A 17,033-nucleotide genomic window follows, 5' to 3' on the forward strand; every position below is an offset into this window, starting at 1 on the left:
GAAGCTGTTTAAAAGCTGCAGAAGAAGAAGCTGGAGAGGTGGCAAAAGCAAATAATCAAAAGTAAATATTATCTGTTGTTCCTACAACTGATAGAAATACATGAGATCAGCTGTGTGTTTGCATATACACCCATAAGAGCAAGGAAATACTGCCTGAACCAGACTGTTTCCTTTTTAAAGAAACCTAAGTTAGTGTTTTTGCTCTCATCATCTCTCTGAGATCCCATCAAATGGCTTTTATTGTCGGACTGGTTTTCTGAAACATAGAAGCAGAGTGAGATTTGTTTAAAGTATTCCATGCATTCTTTTTCAGGTACTTTTGTTTCTCCTGTGAGCAAGGAGTGCATTTTTATTTTGGAGAGGCAAAAAATTGGCAGCAAGTTTGTAGAGATAAGCCTTCCTTTTGTTGACATAAAATAAATTAGTGCTTCAGGTTACTTTCTGTCTTGATTTGTAGTAGACTTCACGTTGACAGGCAAATTAGACTGATTAAATAGAAGCTATTTATTTGTTTTATCTTTGGTACGTTAATTTCTGATCTGTTTAAGTCAGATTAGTACAACAAATTGATTTTATTTAAACAGATGCCAAGAAATTGGGTTATCTTTTTTATTTTGAAAATGAAAACTATTACTTTATGTCATTGCAGCCTTGAGCAGGGCAACATGGGATCTAGAAATATCACTTGTGGAAAAGCTCGGAAGAGCCAAACCCTTTAATAAAATGGAATATTTCTAACTTAATTTTTTTAGCATTTCATAGCCATGTTGGTTGATGCATTGTAAGGCAAAGTGGGAGGTGATAAGAAAGGGTGGGAGACAGGATATGATTTGGTATAAAGTGTCACAGGGATTGAGGTTGATGTTTTAGGAGTATGATCTAGGGGAGCATCAGCTTTGTGCGTTGTTTTAATTTTGGTGTTTTGTACCACCTTGCTCTTGTGTGCTGTGGTAGCCAGGCTGGAAGTTTGGAGCTGTGCCTGAGCTAATGAGAGATCTATAACCCCAAGCACCCCTTCCAAAGTCTCCCTTAAGGAAAAAGATACTCTGTGCTGTTCCTCTGATACAGGGCCGACCACTGTCAGCTGAGTGATATTGCAGGGACTAAGCCTTTGCCATCCTGATTCTGGTATTAGGATCCAGAGAACTGGAAGAGCTCCGTTGTGAACAATTTCCATGTATCATAATTTGCAGAAACAAACACACATGTTGGGCCCAGCCACCGCTGCTCTATCACTTTTACTTGTCCCCCTGTTCTTGAACCACCAGGAGCTGGAGACAAAAGCAAACATGGGGTTGATGAAACCCAAAGGCTGGCAAATAATCATGAAAATATCAATGCTATTCTAAAGGATTGTCTTCATTCATATGGAAATGAGCTGGCTATTTAGCTGGACACAAATCCCTTTTAACTTTAAATATCTATAGCAACAGGACTGTGTTTGTGTCTCCAGGAGTGGTTTAATTCAGCAGGATTGCCAAGAAGCAACAGAGAAAATTCTCTGCTGCTTTTTTTCCCAAGAGTTCAGGTTAACAAAAAAAAATATCATCAGCTGCATAATGCATGAATTTGCCCCTTTCCAAGTCTGCCGTGGGGCAAGGAAAGCATGTAAGGTATCTAGGAGACAAAGATAATATCCAACTCTTTCCTTTTTCTGATAACTCATAGTTATGTGTTCAACTAGTTAACTGTTCCAGGTTGGGCCTACTGTATTTAGTTAGAGCTCCTGCTTTCTAGAGTCTGTCCTTTAATGGAATTTATGCAGTTGTGATCTGTGATTGCTGTTCCCTAAAGAACGCAGGGCTGAAATCACATAGATCAGAGCCTCACTGTTCCTGACACAGAGGCCTTTTTTCCCCTCTCCCTCCCCCAACAGACCTCTCCTGTGTTGGCTCCCTCGCAGCTGCAGCTCCCTCACATCAGCCATGGACAAGAGGGGTCCTTATTCTTACTGCCAGCAATGTTTCTTCTGCTCCCAAAAGGGTCAAAACTGAACGTGAAAAGTCTTGTTTGTTGATTAAATTTGCAGTATGCAGGGGAGAAGTCTTGTGTCAGTACAACGGGCATGACCAAGGGACAGAGAACCTATTTGTGGGCGGACAGCTGCTGCAGTTACCTGTGAGCATTTCCATCTGCTAAAGTTGGCTCAAGAGGAGGATTTCTGCATTCATTTCTGATGCAAACCAGTCAGGCACGTGTTTTCTGTGGATCTCTCTCATTCAGATGACCTCTCTACCCAAGGACCAGGGGACATAACCTTTAGACTCAAACACGTCACAGGCAAGTGTGAAAAACAAGCTTTTTTGTAAACACCAGGTCTTCCCACGCTGGCTCAGCAGCTGCTTTGTTGGCCAAACCTGAGCTCCTTGAGAAACACTGACGTGAAAGGCCCAAATACAGAAAAAGAAAGCAGCCTGCTGCAGTGTGCCTTGACCTGTCCCAAAACCTTGGTATGCTGAAGGATGGTCTCATGGGGCCCTTATTTCTGCATTTCTGTCCTTTGTCATGAGCAAGTCAGTATTTTTTAGGGTATTTTTTCTATTTCACTGATCAGCAGTAGCTATCAGAGTATGAGAAGTTATTTCCTATGCCAGTACAGTCCTTGGACAATTACATGGTGATAAAATATCTGAAAATGTGATCTTTGCCATTATACCAGGAAAGAGGGGTATAATTGGTGAGGGGTCAGCAATTTCTCTGACAGCTTCTCTGTCACAATCATCACGAAAACAGTGTTTGGCTTCATTTTCCTCCGCCTGTAAGACCAGCTCGGGTGACCACTGCGCTCCTTTCTGAGATAATGCTCCGCGCAGGCAGTCTCCCGTCTCCCCCAGGAATTCCGGTACGGGGAATCTGAACAACGGGCTCGCGGATCCCGAGAACTCCCCTTGGGGGGCGGAGCCAGTGGGTGGTGCGTGAGGACGTAACGCCCGCTGATTGGTCGGCTGTCCCGTCAGTCACCTACGGGGTGGGCGGGGCCGCGGGCGGCGGCGTTGCCCGGTAACGGCCGCCCCGGGCAATGGCGGCGGCGGGGCCGCCCCGCGGTGAGGAGGAAGCGGGGGTGTGTGCGGGGGTGGCCGGGCTGAGAGATCCTGTGGGGACGGGGGGCTGCTGGGTGGGAGGAGGTGTGAGCAGAGGGGCCCTGCTGGGGCTGGGCGCGAGGAAAAGGGTGTTGGGGGGGAGCCCTGTGGGGAGGGTGTGTGCGGAGCGGGGGGGAGGGGACGTAAATGGGTGTAGGTCTCCTCAGAGACCCCCTTTCTCTTCCAGCAGAGCCGTACAGGGTGGTATCGGGTGCTGGAACAACCAGCAATGTGGTGGTTCAAGGTGCTGCGTGTTAGAGCGAGAGGCTTTCTGTCCCTAAATAGATGCGCCGTGCCCGTTTGTTTCCCTGTTGCAATTCCCCAGTAACACTCGTTTCTGTTGCAGGTTTGTGCCTGGCAATATAAAGTCGTGGGAACTGCCGGCAAAGCTGCTTAGGATTGTGTTGAAAATGCTGGGAGAGAAAAAGCAATTAATGGTGAAAAGAGATCTCTACACTGACCCCACGTTTCCGGCCAGTGATACCTCTATATTTTTTGATTATTGTACCCCGCTTGCCCAGTTCAGAGGCGAGATATCTTGGTTGAGACCTAAGGTGAGTTTTAAGTATAAAGGGCTGTGATTTTAGCTGAACTGGGCTTTCAGGTAGTAAATACAAATTAGCATTGAATGACTGCTTCTGGGTGTTTTTATTGTTTAGAAATATACAAGGGATAAAACCAATGTATGTCAGTGTTAACAATACATAAATTATAGTTTATAAGCCTGGGTGCTTTTTTGTAGGTTTAAATCCTCTTGTAGAGATTTTAAATTTCAGGCACTGGTAGAAGTTCAGATATTTTATTATAGATATGTTTTGTTATGCAAATAATGTGCATACCAAGTTAGAATACAGCATTACGTCATTCCCAAGTTTTTCAATATGTTGCATAACTACCTTGAAAACAAATAATTGGATTTTAGAATTTTTCAGAAGCATATTGCTTTTTCTTGGTTGTTGATTTCTTCGATAACAAGAAAGAAACCTTTTTTAAGTTTATAACTTGTCATATGACTTGTGTTGCTTTTAAACTTTGAGCTGGGTTGCAGAGCAAGCCGTATGAGAGCTAGAAGCTTCAGAATGCTTTTTGGCAGTGCACTCATTAAAGTGAAGTATTTATGATACTGCCTTTGTGTCGAGGAGAAAAAAAGGCTACAAGAATGTAATGGAAGAAAAAAGTATGTTTTCTTCAGTTGTATTTTCTCCCGTTCATGTGGGGGTGGCTGTAGAACTGTGATAGAGCTGTTGGTTGTCAGGTGTAACTGGCAAAGAAATAACTTTACAGAGCCCAGTGTGTAGCTTTTGTACTTCACACCGTGATTGCTACTGGGAGCTGATCAGTTAATTTCTGTTTCTTGCAGTGTTTATACGTAAGAAGAACCATTTAAAAAATTCCCTTTCAGATATGATTAAAAGTGTTCAGGACTTTACGTTTGAAAGTACCCCTCTTGCTACCAACTAATCTATTTTTATTTGCTCTAGGAAAGGTTTTTCCCTTATACTTATTTGAAGATTTTTTTGACTTGGGGCATGCAGTTCAATGTGGATGGCATCAGCTCTGTCACAGTTCATCATAACTCTAGAACAGAGCTGATGAGTTATGTTGTCTTTCACTTATTGCTGCTTCTGCTAAGGTTGCACCTGATGGTGACATTTGTATACTAAAATTCATGTGGGAACTTGATTTACATCACACAAAGTACCTGCAGTATAGCCACAAGACATTTATTTGTTATTACTTGCTTAGGCTGTGTCTGGAAAGGAAATTTTCTAGAAGTAAAAATTCCCTTATTTTGTGAGAGGTCTCTGGAGCCCTCCCAGTCCCTGAAACACACTTCCTTAGAAGGTCATGCAGGATTTTGCTTTAACTCCTCTTCTTTTAATTTTAGGACATTTGTTCTTCTCCTCGGTTATTTTCAAACAACGTGCAGGACGTGCAAGTGAAACAAGGAATTTTGGGAGACTGTTGGTTCCTGTGTGCCTGCGTGGCTTTGCAGAAGAGTAAATACCTACTGAACAAGGTATGGAGAAGTTTTCTTCACCTAGTTGACATTTGTGTATTGTTCTGGAGTCCCAAACTGCCATGTGAGTATCAGTTTCATTATGCTCAGTGTTACTGGTTTTGTTGTCATATTTTTTCTGTGTTTACTACAAATTGTTGATATTCAGTATCCTTTAAACTGGCTTTATTTACAAAAAAAAAAAATAAATTCATTGTTTGTCTTCACTTTGGCTTCTGGCCACTAGGTGATCCCTCCAGGTCAGCCCAGCTGGACAGATGAGTCCTACCAAGGCTGTTTCACCTGTCGGGTCTGGCAGTTTGGGCACTGGGTGGAAGTGACCATCGACGACCGCTTGCCTTGCCTTGGGGGGAAACTCTGCTTTTCCCAGTGTCAGACAGAGGATTTGTTTTGGCTTCCACTCTTGGAAAAAGCTTATGCAAAGTATGTGAACACTGTTATTGAGGAAAATAAAAATACTTGTGCGTCCCTCCTACTTACTTATTTTACCTGACTGCTTTGGGCATAGATCTGTGTGTCGTTCAGCTGGTGGTCCCATCCTGGCTTGTGCAGAAGTTGCTCTTTAACTGTAGATTTGTAAAGTGTGTTTTTAGTTGCATATGAGGTAAGATAGCCTTAGGGATAGAATTCTGATGAAAAGTAAGAGCTTTTTTCAGGATGCAAATTGTCTTAAGTCACTGTCCATTGGTCATCTAATTTATTAAAGGAAGATATTTTACTAGGGAAGATGAGAACTCAATGAAAAGCAGAAAGAATGCAAATACTTTGGTGGAAAGCAACAGCATTATGTAAGTTTATGCTAGTTGAGGCTCTGGTTGTGTGAGTTTCACTGCTCTTTTGCCTAATTTGATAGTTTATTATTTTTAGAAGAAACAACCATAGCGTTAATGTGTTTGAAAATGCAGCTATTTTATGGTTTATGACACATCCATCGAAAAACTGTCCAGATGGACAAAGCAATTTGGAGAAAAAATGCACTGGTAGGATAGACATCTAATATCCAGAAGAACGTGGATGGAAGATTGTGTGGTTGCCAGCAGAGGGCAGAGAAAGACTTCAAGCATCAAGTAATTTATTCAACTGTGGGTATATTGAGCAGAAGTTGTAAAGCAACAATGTCATGTTAAAGCTTCTCTATAGGTTTGAAATGTAATATTCTTGGTTTTCTGCCGAGATCTTATTGTTAAATCTTATAATTCTATTGTAGTCTTGATTTCTTTTGCTATTTTTTGCATTTACTGCATCAGGTAAGGTAGTCTCTTGGCTTGCTTAGATTGTTGAAGGAAGTGCTACTCTGCTTGTTTGTACAGAGTGAACAAAGAGTAATTGAACAAGAGGAAGAAATGTTCTTTATTTATACAGAATGATCATGAAAGGTGATGTAGAAATTACTAGTACTAGACTATAGCAGTTTTTACATAGGATGGAGGGAATTCTAGTAAACTACCCATTAAACAGTGGAATATCTGATGGCTTACATATTCTTTAGATGTTGTATTCTGTATATACTTTGGGATATGAGGTAGGGTGCAGTCATAGTCGTGATTTAGGGTGGGGTTTGAATTATGTAAGAACTGTGTTTCTTTAGTTCTGCTGTCTGTACAAACTTTTTCTTGGTTTTTTTGGTTTTTTTTTTTCAGAGTGCATGGATCTTATGAGCAGCTGTGGGCAGGACAGGTGGCTGATGCTTTGGTTGATCTGACTGGAGGAATTGCTGAAAGATGGACCCTGAAAGACCCTGGAAAAAACATGGAGAAAGAGAAGACTGGCATGGTTTTGGAGAAAGCAGTATTTAGAAGATTAATGAATCTGAAGGAACAGTGTGTAATAAGCTGCTCAGTCCTCAATTCCAGACAAGGTAATATTAAATGTCTCTATTTAACAGGCTTCAAAGCACAAAGCAGCCAGCAAATGCAAGTGACGATTCTAGTACCATACCACTTTCACAATGCAGTTTTATATAAGTTTGGATAAATAAAGATTTAAGGATGTTACTGAGTTCAAGATGGAGGGTGGTTTTGAGGAGTGCTTTTTATATTAGATGCTAATATGGTTAGTTCTCAAAAACAAATGCACTCTCTACATACCCCTCAAAAAAGCTTCTCAAAACCAAGCTTAAAAACCCCAAAGAATTTCAGCATAGTGAATTTGTAGGTATTTGAAATCAAGGAGTTAATAAGCTTTAAAATTTTATTTTATTTCTATATAGTCACAACTAAAATGAGCTGTTTAGGGTTTTTTTTTGTGCTGTTCTAATACAGATTTAAAAAAATTTTCTCTCTATCTTAAAATTACCTTCTTTCACAGGATAGTTTAATGTAATTTTAAAATATGGAACAGGTTCTTTTGTTTATTTTCAAATGCTTTTTTTTCCTATTCAGGTGCAAGTGAACTAGGAGAATTTCATGCCTTTATTGTGATAGATACATTGAATCTCTTTGAAGTGTCAGGCAAGGAGATCTTCCTGCTGCGAATTCGAAATCCTTGGGGGAGGCGGTGCTGGAAAGGGCCCTGGTGTGAGGGGTGAGTAGGTTTTTTTTCATTTGGAAAGTCCTTTGTGAAAGTTCTGAAGCACAAGAGCATTTCTGTGTGTTGCATAGGCAAACAACAAACACTGCTAATATTCTGTAGTGGAGGAGAGAGACTGCAGTGCGTGTGCAGTCCTTTAGAAAGCTGGTAGTTCACACACCTCATTGGTTCTGACTGGTAATTTTGATCTCCTAGTCCTAGTAATCTGAATTTTTTTACTACCTTTTTTGTTTATCAAATCATATATTCTCATGGAGATAAGGTGTTGGTTTATTTTCTGTTTCTGATTTTCGTGGTGCTTTTTTGTTGTTCTGCAGTTGATCTAAGTATCTCTGATGGTGTTTATGACTTGTAGTCACTCAGCTTTACTTGACTCTTCTCATGTAGTCTTGGCTTAGTTGCAGAAAACCAAGAAAGGAGTATTTATGAAACAAAATTTAGCAGAATGAAGGATGCTTATGTTTGTTGCTTGTGTGCTGTCTTTTCTGTAGATTAGTATGAGTTGGAAGATCGGTGTGAAGCTGGAACTGAATTCATAGAAAGTAAAAATAAAGAAGAGATCTGTTAAAGAAGATGCAGAAATATGTGTAGCAGTTTATATAGCAAAGTAACAAGAATGAAAGGGCAGACCTCCCTTAGGTTATTTTGAAAAACATTAGCTTGTTTTGACTCTACAAAAGAACATACAATTCTTGACCCAAGGAGCAAGTGTTCAGCATTAAAAAATGATAACAATATGATGTTAATAAACATTTTTATAGAAATAGACTTTTTTCCCCTGAGTTAAAAAAATGATTTCATTGTATTAATTGAGACTTCTGTAGATTTTTTTTTTTTTTTGCCAGTGGTCTGTTTTAATTTCTTTGCCAAACAGTAAGCTGCCATGTAGTTTTAAGAGGGTAGTGTTTTCTTGGGTGGCCTTAAACCCCTGTTTTATTCAAGTGCAAAACTGTTCTTTTTTGCTAGTGAAACAATGAAAAATACTGAAACTCCTACCTTTTAATGGCCCCTAAATAATGAGATGTTTAAATTCTTGGTTTATCATGACTTAGCCAGCAGATTCACGGGGATAACCAGCTGTTTTATACAAACGGCAGTTTTTGATGTACAGCATTAAAATTCTTCCAGAACAGTCACTGTGCAGCTTGTTTTACTTTTTCACCACTGTTTTAACAATTGTTAAAAATCTTTATTTTGCTTTCACACATCGGGCTGGACTGACTGTTGTAAGTAGAGCACCTATTTCACCCAGAAGTCTGTTGCTGTATCCAGTCTGGTGTCATGTTGTTTCTAGGTTTTCTTTAATATGCTGTGACTCAGACTTCCTATGGTCCCTCTCACTGACCATCAACGTGTGTGCAGAAATATTCAATGCAAGTATTTGACAATAAAGTGAGGAAATCTCTTCTTACTGTTCTGCTCCATAAGATATTTGGTAGAACATTCTTGTGGAACTCCATTGGGAAAAGGGTTAAATGCTAACTTTTTTCTTATGTGCAGTGGGCAAGGATGGAACCAGTTAGATCCAGTAGTTGCTTCAGAACTGCTCTCACAGATCGGAGAGGGAGAATTCTGGGTTGATGAAGAGGAATTTTTCAGGGAATTTGATGAGATTACCATGGGCTTTCCAGTCAATGAGGAAGGACGACTTCAGAGCCTCTATACAGGTGTGGTATTAGAAAACATCTTTCTCATGCAAATAACATTATGTCAATAGGAAGGACTGATTTGAATTGCAAATGGATCCAACTAGACCTTAATTTCTCAGTTTTTCCCTCTCCTTTAGACCCATAGGCCTTTTCTGTCTCTACTGGGAAGAACAGAAGGACAAGAGGAAATTTAAGCTGAAACCTCATTACTTGCTGGAGAGATTAGTGTTCTCTGTCTAGAAAGCTGTTGTTCTGAACATCCTTGTGATGTTTTGTTTTTAATGGTAGATACACTTGAGATTTCTAGAAACAGTTTCTTGTTGTAAAAATCATGTCACCAGTCTGCCATTACCAGTTGTGACATTAATTCTCATGCCTCTCAAATCTTGGTCATGAATTTCTGCTTAGAGAAAGTGTCAGGGCTGTTGACAGCATGTTTTCTTGGGCTGGGGAATCTCTGTCAGATATCTGTTGTATAAAATTAAGTAACCTCCCATGTCTGAAATCTGCACTGTGTTTTCCTTATTTTGTTAGAGAAAGTGCTGTATCACTCGCAGAATCTTTTTGGATCCTGGGTGAGAGGCCAGTCTGCTGGTGGCTGCCGTAACAACAGCAGCTTCCCTACCAACCCCAAGTTCTGGCTGAGAGTCTGTGAAACGAGTGAGGTGTGCATTGCTCTGCTGCAGAAACACAGGAAATACAGCACTGACTGGGCTGGAAGGATTCAAAATCCAACTCATTTAGCAGAGGAAAATCCATCTTTGACTGAAGGCATACAGGGGAAGAACTACCAGGCTGTGGGATTGCATGTCTGGAAGGTAATATGTGAATGACATTTTTCTTTTTGCAAATAGAAGTTTTAAAGCATTACTGAAACATTTCAGCAAAATCATTCATTTTCTGTAGCCCTGATACAATTCAATGGGTCACATCTCTGATTTATGCTGGAATGGTTCTGTTTATCTCACAGTTACTGCCTGTACAAACTATTAGTGGACTAGTACTTTCTTCTTATCACTGAACACTTGAGATTGTTCCAAACTAATGCATGACATTTCAGGCTGATTATTTGAAGACCATTCCTAAATTTACTCCTCCTGAATATTAACTCTTCCTACTCCTCCTTGATGTTCAGCTTATGTGCTGGTACTGCCCTCCTTGTTTCTTTTTGTAACTGTGTTCATGTTTAAAAATGTTTTCAACAATATTTGATAATTTTTAGTTTTTTTAGAAACTACTCGTTTTTCCTAAAACACCGTGCATCATTATGCATCTGTTCTAGGTGGAGAAGAAACGATTTAACCTTCCAAAGACCCTCTCTGCTCCTCCAGTTGTAGGTACCATCTGCCATTCCTACGATAGAGAAGTCCATGTGTGCTGTGACCTTTCGCCTGGCTTTTATCTTGTTGTTCCCAGCACTTTTCTGAAGGATGCAGTAGGGAATTTCTTGCTTCGTGTATTTTCAACGGGAAGGATCTCTCTCAGGTAGGTTTAAAACAAAACAGAACATTTCTTGTAGTTGTTGACGTAAATACATGAAGTGTAGTACTAAGTGTGAATGTTTAAAATACTTCGAAGGGTTGTGTAGAGTGTCAGATAACAGCAATTTTTTGTCTTTGAATTCATGTAAGTGGTGCTCTAGTTCCTTATATTTGTCATGAACCTGCTACTACCTCTTGTTGAAATGCCAGTCAGAGGTAGCCAGATGAGTAACATCTTGACTCTAAACTGCAGCTTAGTGCTGTATGCAGAGGCAAAATGTACTGTTGGCAACGTGTTTAAAAGCTGTTCAGATTTTTTTATACCGTGGTACTACACAGGTTTTATACATTTTAGTTTCTTTTCTCTCTTACATTTGATAGTGAGCTAAAGCCACCACCCACAGATGCTGCTCTCTGCGAAGAACTCCCAGCTGGTGAATGGGAGACAGTGCAGCTGCATGGATGCTGGAAAAATGGGCAAAGTGCTGGAGGTAGCAGGAACTTCCCCTCCTTCCATATCAATCCCTGCTTTCCCCTCTCCGTTCCTGCAGGACCAGGAAAAAGCAGTGTGAAAGTTACCCTCCATCAGCACTGCCAGGATAGCAAGTGTCGTCCAATAGGTTTCCATATTTTCCAGGTAAGGCTTCTGGTCAGTTGGATTGCTCATTTGCCAAGGGTGAAGGTAAACCTGTCATTTAGTTCAGGGCTCCTTGCACTTTGCAAGGGATTTGCTGCTTCTAGGAGAAACACAGGCTGATCCTGGGATGTAATGCCCTTGAAAGATACAGAATAGCTACGTAGTTACATAGCGTAGTAACCAGATAATTTGTTCCACTGAATCCCTACAATGTTCTGAATTAGTTTTAGAAATTATGAACTCTTTTGAGGATTTGCAAAGAATTCTCAGTGTCCTGGTGATCGAGGACCAGACATTTTGGTAATTCATCATGAAAGCTTACTTTCTTCATGTTTCATAATCACTTACTTGTCCCTAGGCAAGTGACGTTGAATCAAAAGGACTGTGATATCTTGAAACAAAACGAGATATGATTTGGTATGGACAGATACAGGTTCTGCACTGGTGTGTGCCACTGATCAGTTGCATAAATGTAACATGAGAAGCCGCTGGTTAGGTAACTATATTGCAAAGAAAGCCAGCTTTATTTCTAGAAAACATGCTTCAAAAAAGGTGTTGCTTAAGTGAAAAGTCTGGAGTTGAGCATTAGAAGTGATCACAAAGCTTCAAATATACAATATATGAAGAAAGATTAGCATTTTTTATGCCTTTAGGAGACTGAGGTGAAGTCTAATATGAATTTTTAGTACAGGAAAGGCCACTAAAATGAGGAAGGACACAGTATGTTCACCAAATTCATGAGGTGAAAAATAAGTGCATTAGGATACTTATGCAGGGAAGAGTGAGGTTAGACAACAGAGAAAGCTTTAGAGCTGTGTGAGTAGTGGGTTGCATAAATTGTCTATAAACATGCTTGGAATGATTCATCTGTGTTTAATACTACCATCTGGGTTTTCTGGAAGCCTTCCCATTCTTCTCTCTAGCTCTGTACAGCAAAGTGAGTATCTGGAGTGCAATAGAGATAGGCCATACCATGCTGTGGTGTCCTAGGAATTAAACATTGTGAAATCTAAAATAGATGAAAAAATAGGCACGTATTCTTTTTTGCAGGTGCCTAACAGCAGCTGGAAACCACAAACTACTTCTTTTCTCCACCTGGAGCCACTGGTGAGCTGTGTTCCTCATTGCTATGCACAAGAAGTGAGCCGACTCTGCAGGCTTCCTGCAGGACGCTATGTCATTATACCTTCTACGTACTTGCCCAATACAGAAGGCAATTTTACAGTGGTCATAGCAACCAAAATAGACAGGTAAAGTTATGTTGTCTTCTATTTGCATTTCTAGTCTTTTTATTCATGTGTTACAGGATGTTTGAATCATAGAATCAACCAGTTTGGAAAAGACCTCTGAGTTCATCAAGTCCAACCCTTGATCCAACCTCGCTGTGGTTCCCAGACCATGGCACTGATTCCACATCCAGTCTCATCTTAAAATCCTTCAGGGATGGTGAATCCACCACCTCCCTGGGCAGCTCATTCCAGTGTCTGATTACTCTCTCTGTAAAAAAGTTCTTCCAAATATTCAACCTAAACCTCCCCTGGCACAGTTTAAGACCGGGCCCTCTTGTCCTACTGCTGGTTGCCTGGGAGAAGAGACCAACACCCACCTGACTACAACCTCCTGTCAGGTAGTTGTAGAGCGTGATGAGGTCTCCCCTGAGCCTCCTCTTCTCCAGGCTGGAAACAATAGCTGTAGTAATGTGTTCTCACTTGATGCAAATTTTTTTAAAAGTCTTGGGTTTGCTGTTGTGTGTTTACATGCTCTGCTTATCATTTTGATTATGTTGGAAGAATGACTAAAAAAATTTAAGTATTTGTTAAATCTTCTTGCATCACTTGCTGAATAAATGGTGTCTAGTGCTGGAGAAGATGGCACTAAAGCAACTAATTACCAACTATATGTGGATGTTAGGAATTATGCTGAAATTTAACTGAGCTTTTTAATAATCAGGGTTATTTTTGAGAAAATGTGATGAGTAGCCAGCCTTACTCCAGGTAGTTCCTCCTGATGTGAATAACAACAGGTCTGCATCTGAGTTTGTAGCTTCCATAAGATTGCAGTAAGATTCCATAGAATTGCATCAAGATTCCATAAGGGAAAGGACGTGGAACAAAGCCTGATATAACAGTCTTCTCTTTTGGAAGTGGGATAAATAATTGGTTTTTACAAGATTCCTCAATGCTTTGTGCAAAAATAAGTGTGGTTTGGGTTTTCAACAGGAAGCGCATTCAAAGCCAGGAGACACTTGGACAAGTATTGCAAGAGGTAAGTGACACATTTTGATGGATATATTTTGATATATTCATTCCTGGTGTCACCACAGATCTGCTTGCTTTAATTATATATCATATCCTTCCTCTATCTGATTGGCTTTGATACTGATTTGGTATCCTACGTATTGTGATTTTGAAATTTAATGGCATTATAGTGTTGTAAAGACTTAAGAAAGCACAGCAAAAAGAGAAGATCAAACAGGCAATTCAAATATTAGCTTTCACCACTCTAGAGTTTAGGTTTTTTATTTCTTTCCTTACAGCCAACCCATATAGCATCCTAACATTGTAATCCTTCTTGGTGTGCAAGCTGTTCTGATCAAGTTCATGCCAGCTATTTCACACTTGGGCTTTGTGTTTTGCTTGATTAGATAGACATGTAATATTGAAGGGTTGTTTGTGAATGCTGAGTAACTAATACAGTATGTGGAGAGGAGAACTTTGAATGTATTTTAACAATTGTTTAAAGATACCTGATTTGAATGGTGGATCAAAGCATGCCTTTGATCTGCTTATTAGTTGGAATAAGACCATCTAGATACTTGGGTCTTTCCTTTTGAGGTTTAAACAAAACAAAAATTGTAGGAAAAACTCTTCACCCACAGTTAGAACTGGCTTACTCATTTTCTTAGTCTGGGTCATGTTGACCAATTGTTACATTTTGTCCTTAAAACCGCAAAACCAGTATGGATTTTGTGTGCTTCCCAAAAATGATCACAGACCTGTGTGTACTTTCCACATGGTTCTTTTTATTTTAGTATTTAGGAGCTGAAGTATGTAATGAAAGTCCTTTTTTTGCTGTTGTTTTGGAAATAAAACATTGCAAGGCCATTATATCAGAAGGAATCTATTGCAAGATATGTTTCTTGTATTCCTTGAAAATGGAATCAAGGGAACAAACAGTTTAGATTATTAAGGACTTGAAAGCCTCAAGAATCTGGAAATTGCAGTTTTAGTTTTAATATCAGTGGCAGAAATTAATGTCTGAATCTAATCTTCAACAGCATGGGCTTTTCTAAAGACTGGACTTTAGAAATCATTCCATGCTTTTGGGGGCTTAACTCCTCAGTGAGGCAAACTGCCTAGATCCCTCAGGGGTAGGGGTAGTGATTTCTAAGGGATATATAACAACAGCAGAGCTGGATGTCAGTGTATTTTTCTAGAAGTTTGACTGTGTTTTCTCATTAGTGAAGTGATGGGATTTATGAGTAAGATTTTTTTAAACAATGTTTCACAGGAAAAGCTTGCATTTTGTCCTTAATTTCTAAGTAGTTCTTGTTTCTGATTCACTTTAAATCCTTGTGAATTCCTTCTTGACAAAAAAAAGGCTCATGAAATAGCTTTTTTTTCTGTATTGCTCGTTTTCTTATAGATTTCCTTTACAACTGTGATGAAAAGGTAACCTGGAATTCTCACACTGTCATTTCAAGAAACATCGGAAAGCCAAGGGATGCCTCACCTCTTGCTGTTCTTGGTTTTAAATGAAATAACAGGAAGATGCCCTTAGCCCAGCTGTTTTTCACTGGTACCAGCTGTCAGGCCTAAGATGACTTCTTAGTAAAAATACCTCCTTTAATCATGTACGCTCTGAATATTTGTTCTTCCCCTGTTTTTAGAACGAGAATTGTACAGCAAATTATAACGTACCTCAGTTCTTCAGAAATACAGGTGAAGAATATGTGCATGCTTTGACCCAAGCTACAGTTTTGGAAGAAACATATGTGCAATGCCAGGTTGGATGGAGCCCTGAACAACCTGGTCTGGTGGAAGGTTTGAACAAGATGATGTTTAAGGTCCCCTCCAACTACAACCATTCTATGATTACAAAGTAGTATTTTGTGGAAAAAAGTTACCAGCCTGACAGAATAAATTCAGGTGACTAAAGGGGTAAACATGGAGAAAAAACTGGAGTCTTTTTTTCAGGTAGGACATACCTCAAGAACCATCAAAATACACTGGAGTAAAGAAAGTCCAGGCTTGTATCTGACACTGCCAGTCCTGCTGCTGAGCACTTTACCTCGGGCCCTTTATGGAACCATGCAAATGGTGTGTTGAAAGGAGAGATTTTTTTGGTGAGTTTTTCTTTAATGAGCACCAGAAAGGAAGAAGATAGGACTTGAAAACTTTTGAACTATCCTGTCAGACTGCTTTTGTAAATCTGTAAGGATGTGTTTTATGCAAGATCTGCCCTCACTGTAAGAAATATCAAGTTTAAGAGATTTTTCTTAATTTATGATTGAAAGTATTTCTTATTCAAGCAGGATTTTTTAAATGTTATATTTTCCTCAATAAAAATAAAGTAAAATGGCTTTTATTAAAATGTCAGTGATGTTGAGTTTGCATTTGTTCTGCGGTAGCAAACTTTACAATGTGTTAGAAACCTGGAGTTTTCACCAAATGGAAGGGAATATGTTTAGAAATATTGAAAATTGGAAATATTTGAGAGGAGAATCAAGTCTTCCATTAGTTTTAGGTGTGAGAAATATGTAATATTCTACTTCTGCTTTTGACTATATCCTGCCATAATTTATGCTGGCTCCTGTTGAACTTTGAAAACTGAAAGCTTTTAGGATGCTTGCAGCTGAATTTTAAATGCTCAAAACCTTCCAAATCTGTTTATGTGGAGAAAGAAGAGAAGAAAACACCCTGAGTAATAAATCAGTACCGTACATGCTTTAACAAATGTTGACATTTTCATTTATTTTCTTAATTTCTTGAAAGGCTGGTCCTTTTCACATAGGAAATTATTGGATCATACAATAGTATTTATAAACAGAAGAAGGAATGTTTCATGAAAGCACAGGGACTCGAGTTGTGATAACATAGGAATTGGATACTGAGGAAGTAAAAACAGGTGTAAGGATTTCTAAATGGACTGTGGTAATGAGAGGCCCCATTCTGGAGTCATCTGTGCCTGTGTGAAGTTTATGCTACACTATATAATGCTTATAGGAGTGTGAAAGGAAAAGGAGTCAACAACTAAGTGTGTGTCCTCTGTTACCTTCTGCAAGAAGATGTAAGAAAAAACCTGTGAACTCAGAGGAGTAACAGCTTACTGGAAGTTTTAAGAGTGTGATACCTGGCAGAGCACATACTCAGGAAACTGCTTGATACAGTTCACTTCTCTAAAATCCTGCATCTAATTCATTGCTACTGTGAGTGTGAAAATACATTTTTTTTCTGAAATGTATTATTGTGTACTTGTAAGTGCCTAAGACACAATTATATGAGCTTTGGCAAGTACACTTATTAAAAAAGTTGAGTACTTGAGGTCAGACCTCCTGAACAAAAACACTTGACTAATTTGCTGTGCTGAGCTACCTATATTTGAATGCAATTGAGATAGTGGTGTGTATTTTTAAAG

General features: G+C 39.5%; 1 protein-coding gene across 3 annotated transcripts; it reads left to right on the forward strand.

The window, feature by feature from the left end:
- The first annotated feature begins 2,980 nt into the window (after window positions 1–2,980).
- Window positions 2,981–16,332, forward strand: CAPN10 (calpain 10). 3 transcript variants are annotated; one of them, XM_018075057.1, is made up of 14 exons: window positions 2,981–3,044; window positions 3,427–3,634; window positions 4,969–5,100; window positions 5,327–5,523; window positions 6,741–6,958; window positions 7,482–7,623; window positions 9,130–9,296; window positions 9,813–10,096; window positions 10,561–10,763; window positions 11,141–11,396; window positions 12,447–12,646; window positions 13,616–13,661; window positions 15,042–15,067; window positions 15,593–15,692. In XM_018075057.1, exons 2-14 carry the CDS (start codon window positions 3,491–3,493, stop codon window positions 15,594–15,596), a joined length of 2,019 nt encoding a protein of 672 aa, XP_017930546.1. In that variant the 5' UTR covers window positions 2,981–3,044; window positions 3,427–3,490; the 3' UTR covers window positions 15,597–15,692. The 3 variants fall into 3 exon arrangements, with proteins under 3 accessions (XP_017930546.1, XP_017930545.1, XP_017930544.1); XM_018075056.1 differs by lacking the exon at window positions 15,042–15,067 and having other exon boundaries at window positions 12,534–12,646; window positions 15,593–16,332; XM_018075055.1 differs by lacking the exon at window positions 15,042–15,067 and having other exon boundaries at window positions 15,593–16,331.
- Window positions 16,333–17,033: the final 701 nt, after the last annotated feature.

Source organism: Manacus vitellinus, unplaced genomic scaffold (genome assembly GCF_001715985.3).
Source record: "Manacus vitellinus isolate BGI_N305 unplaced genomic scaffold, ASM171598v3 scaffold_29_pilon, whole genome shotgun sequence".
NCBI lineage: Eukaryota > Metazoa > Chordata > Aves > Passeriformes > Pipridae > Manacus > Manacus vitellinus.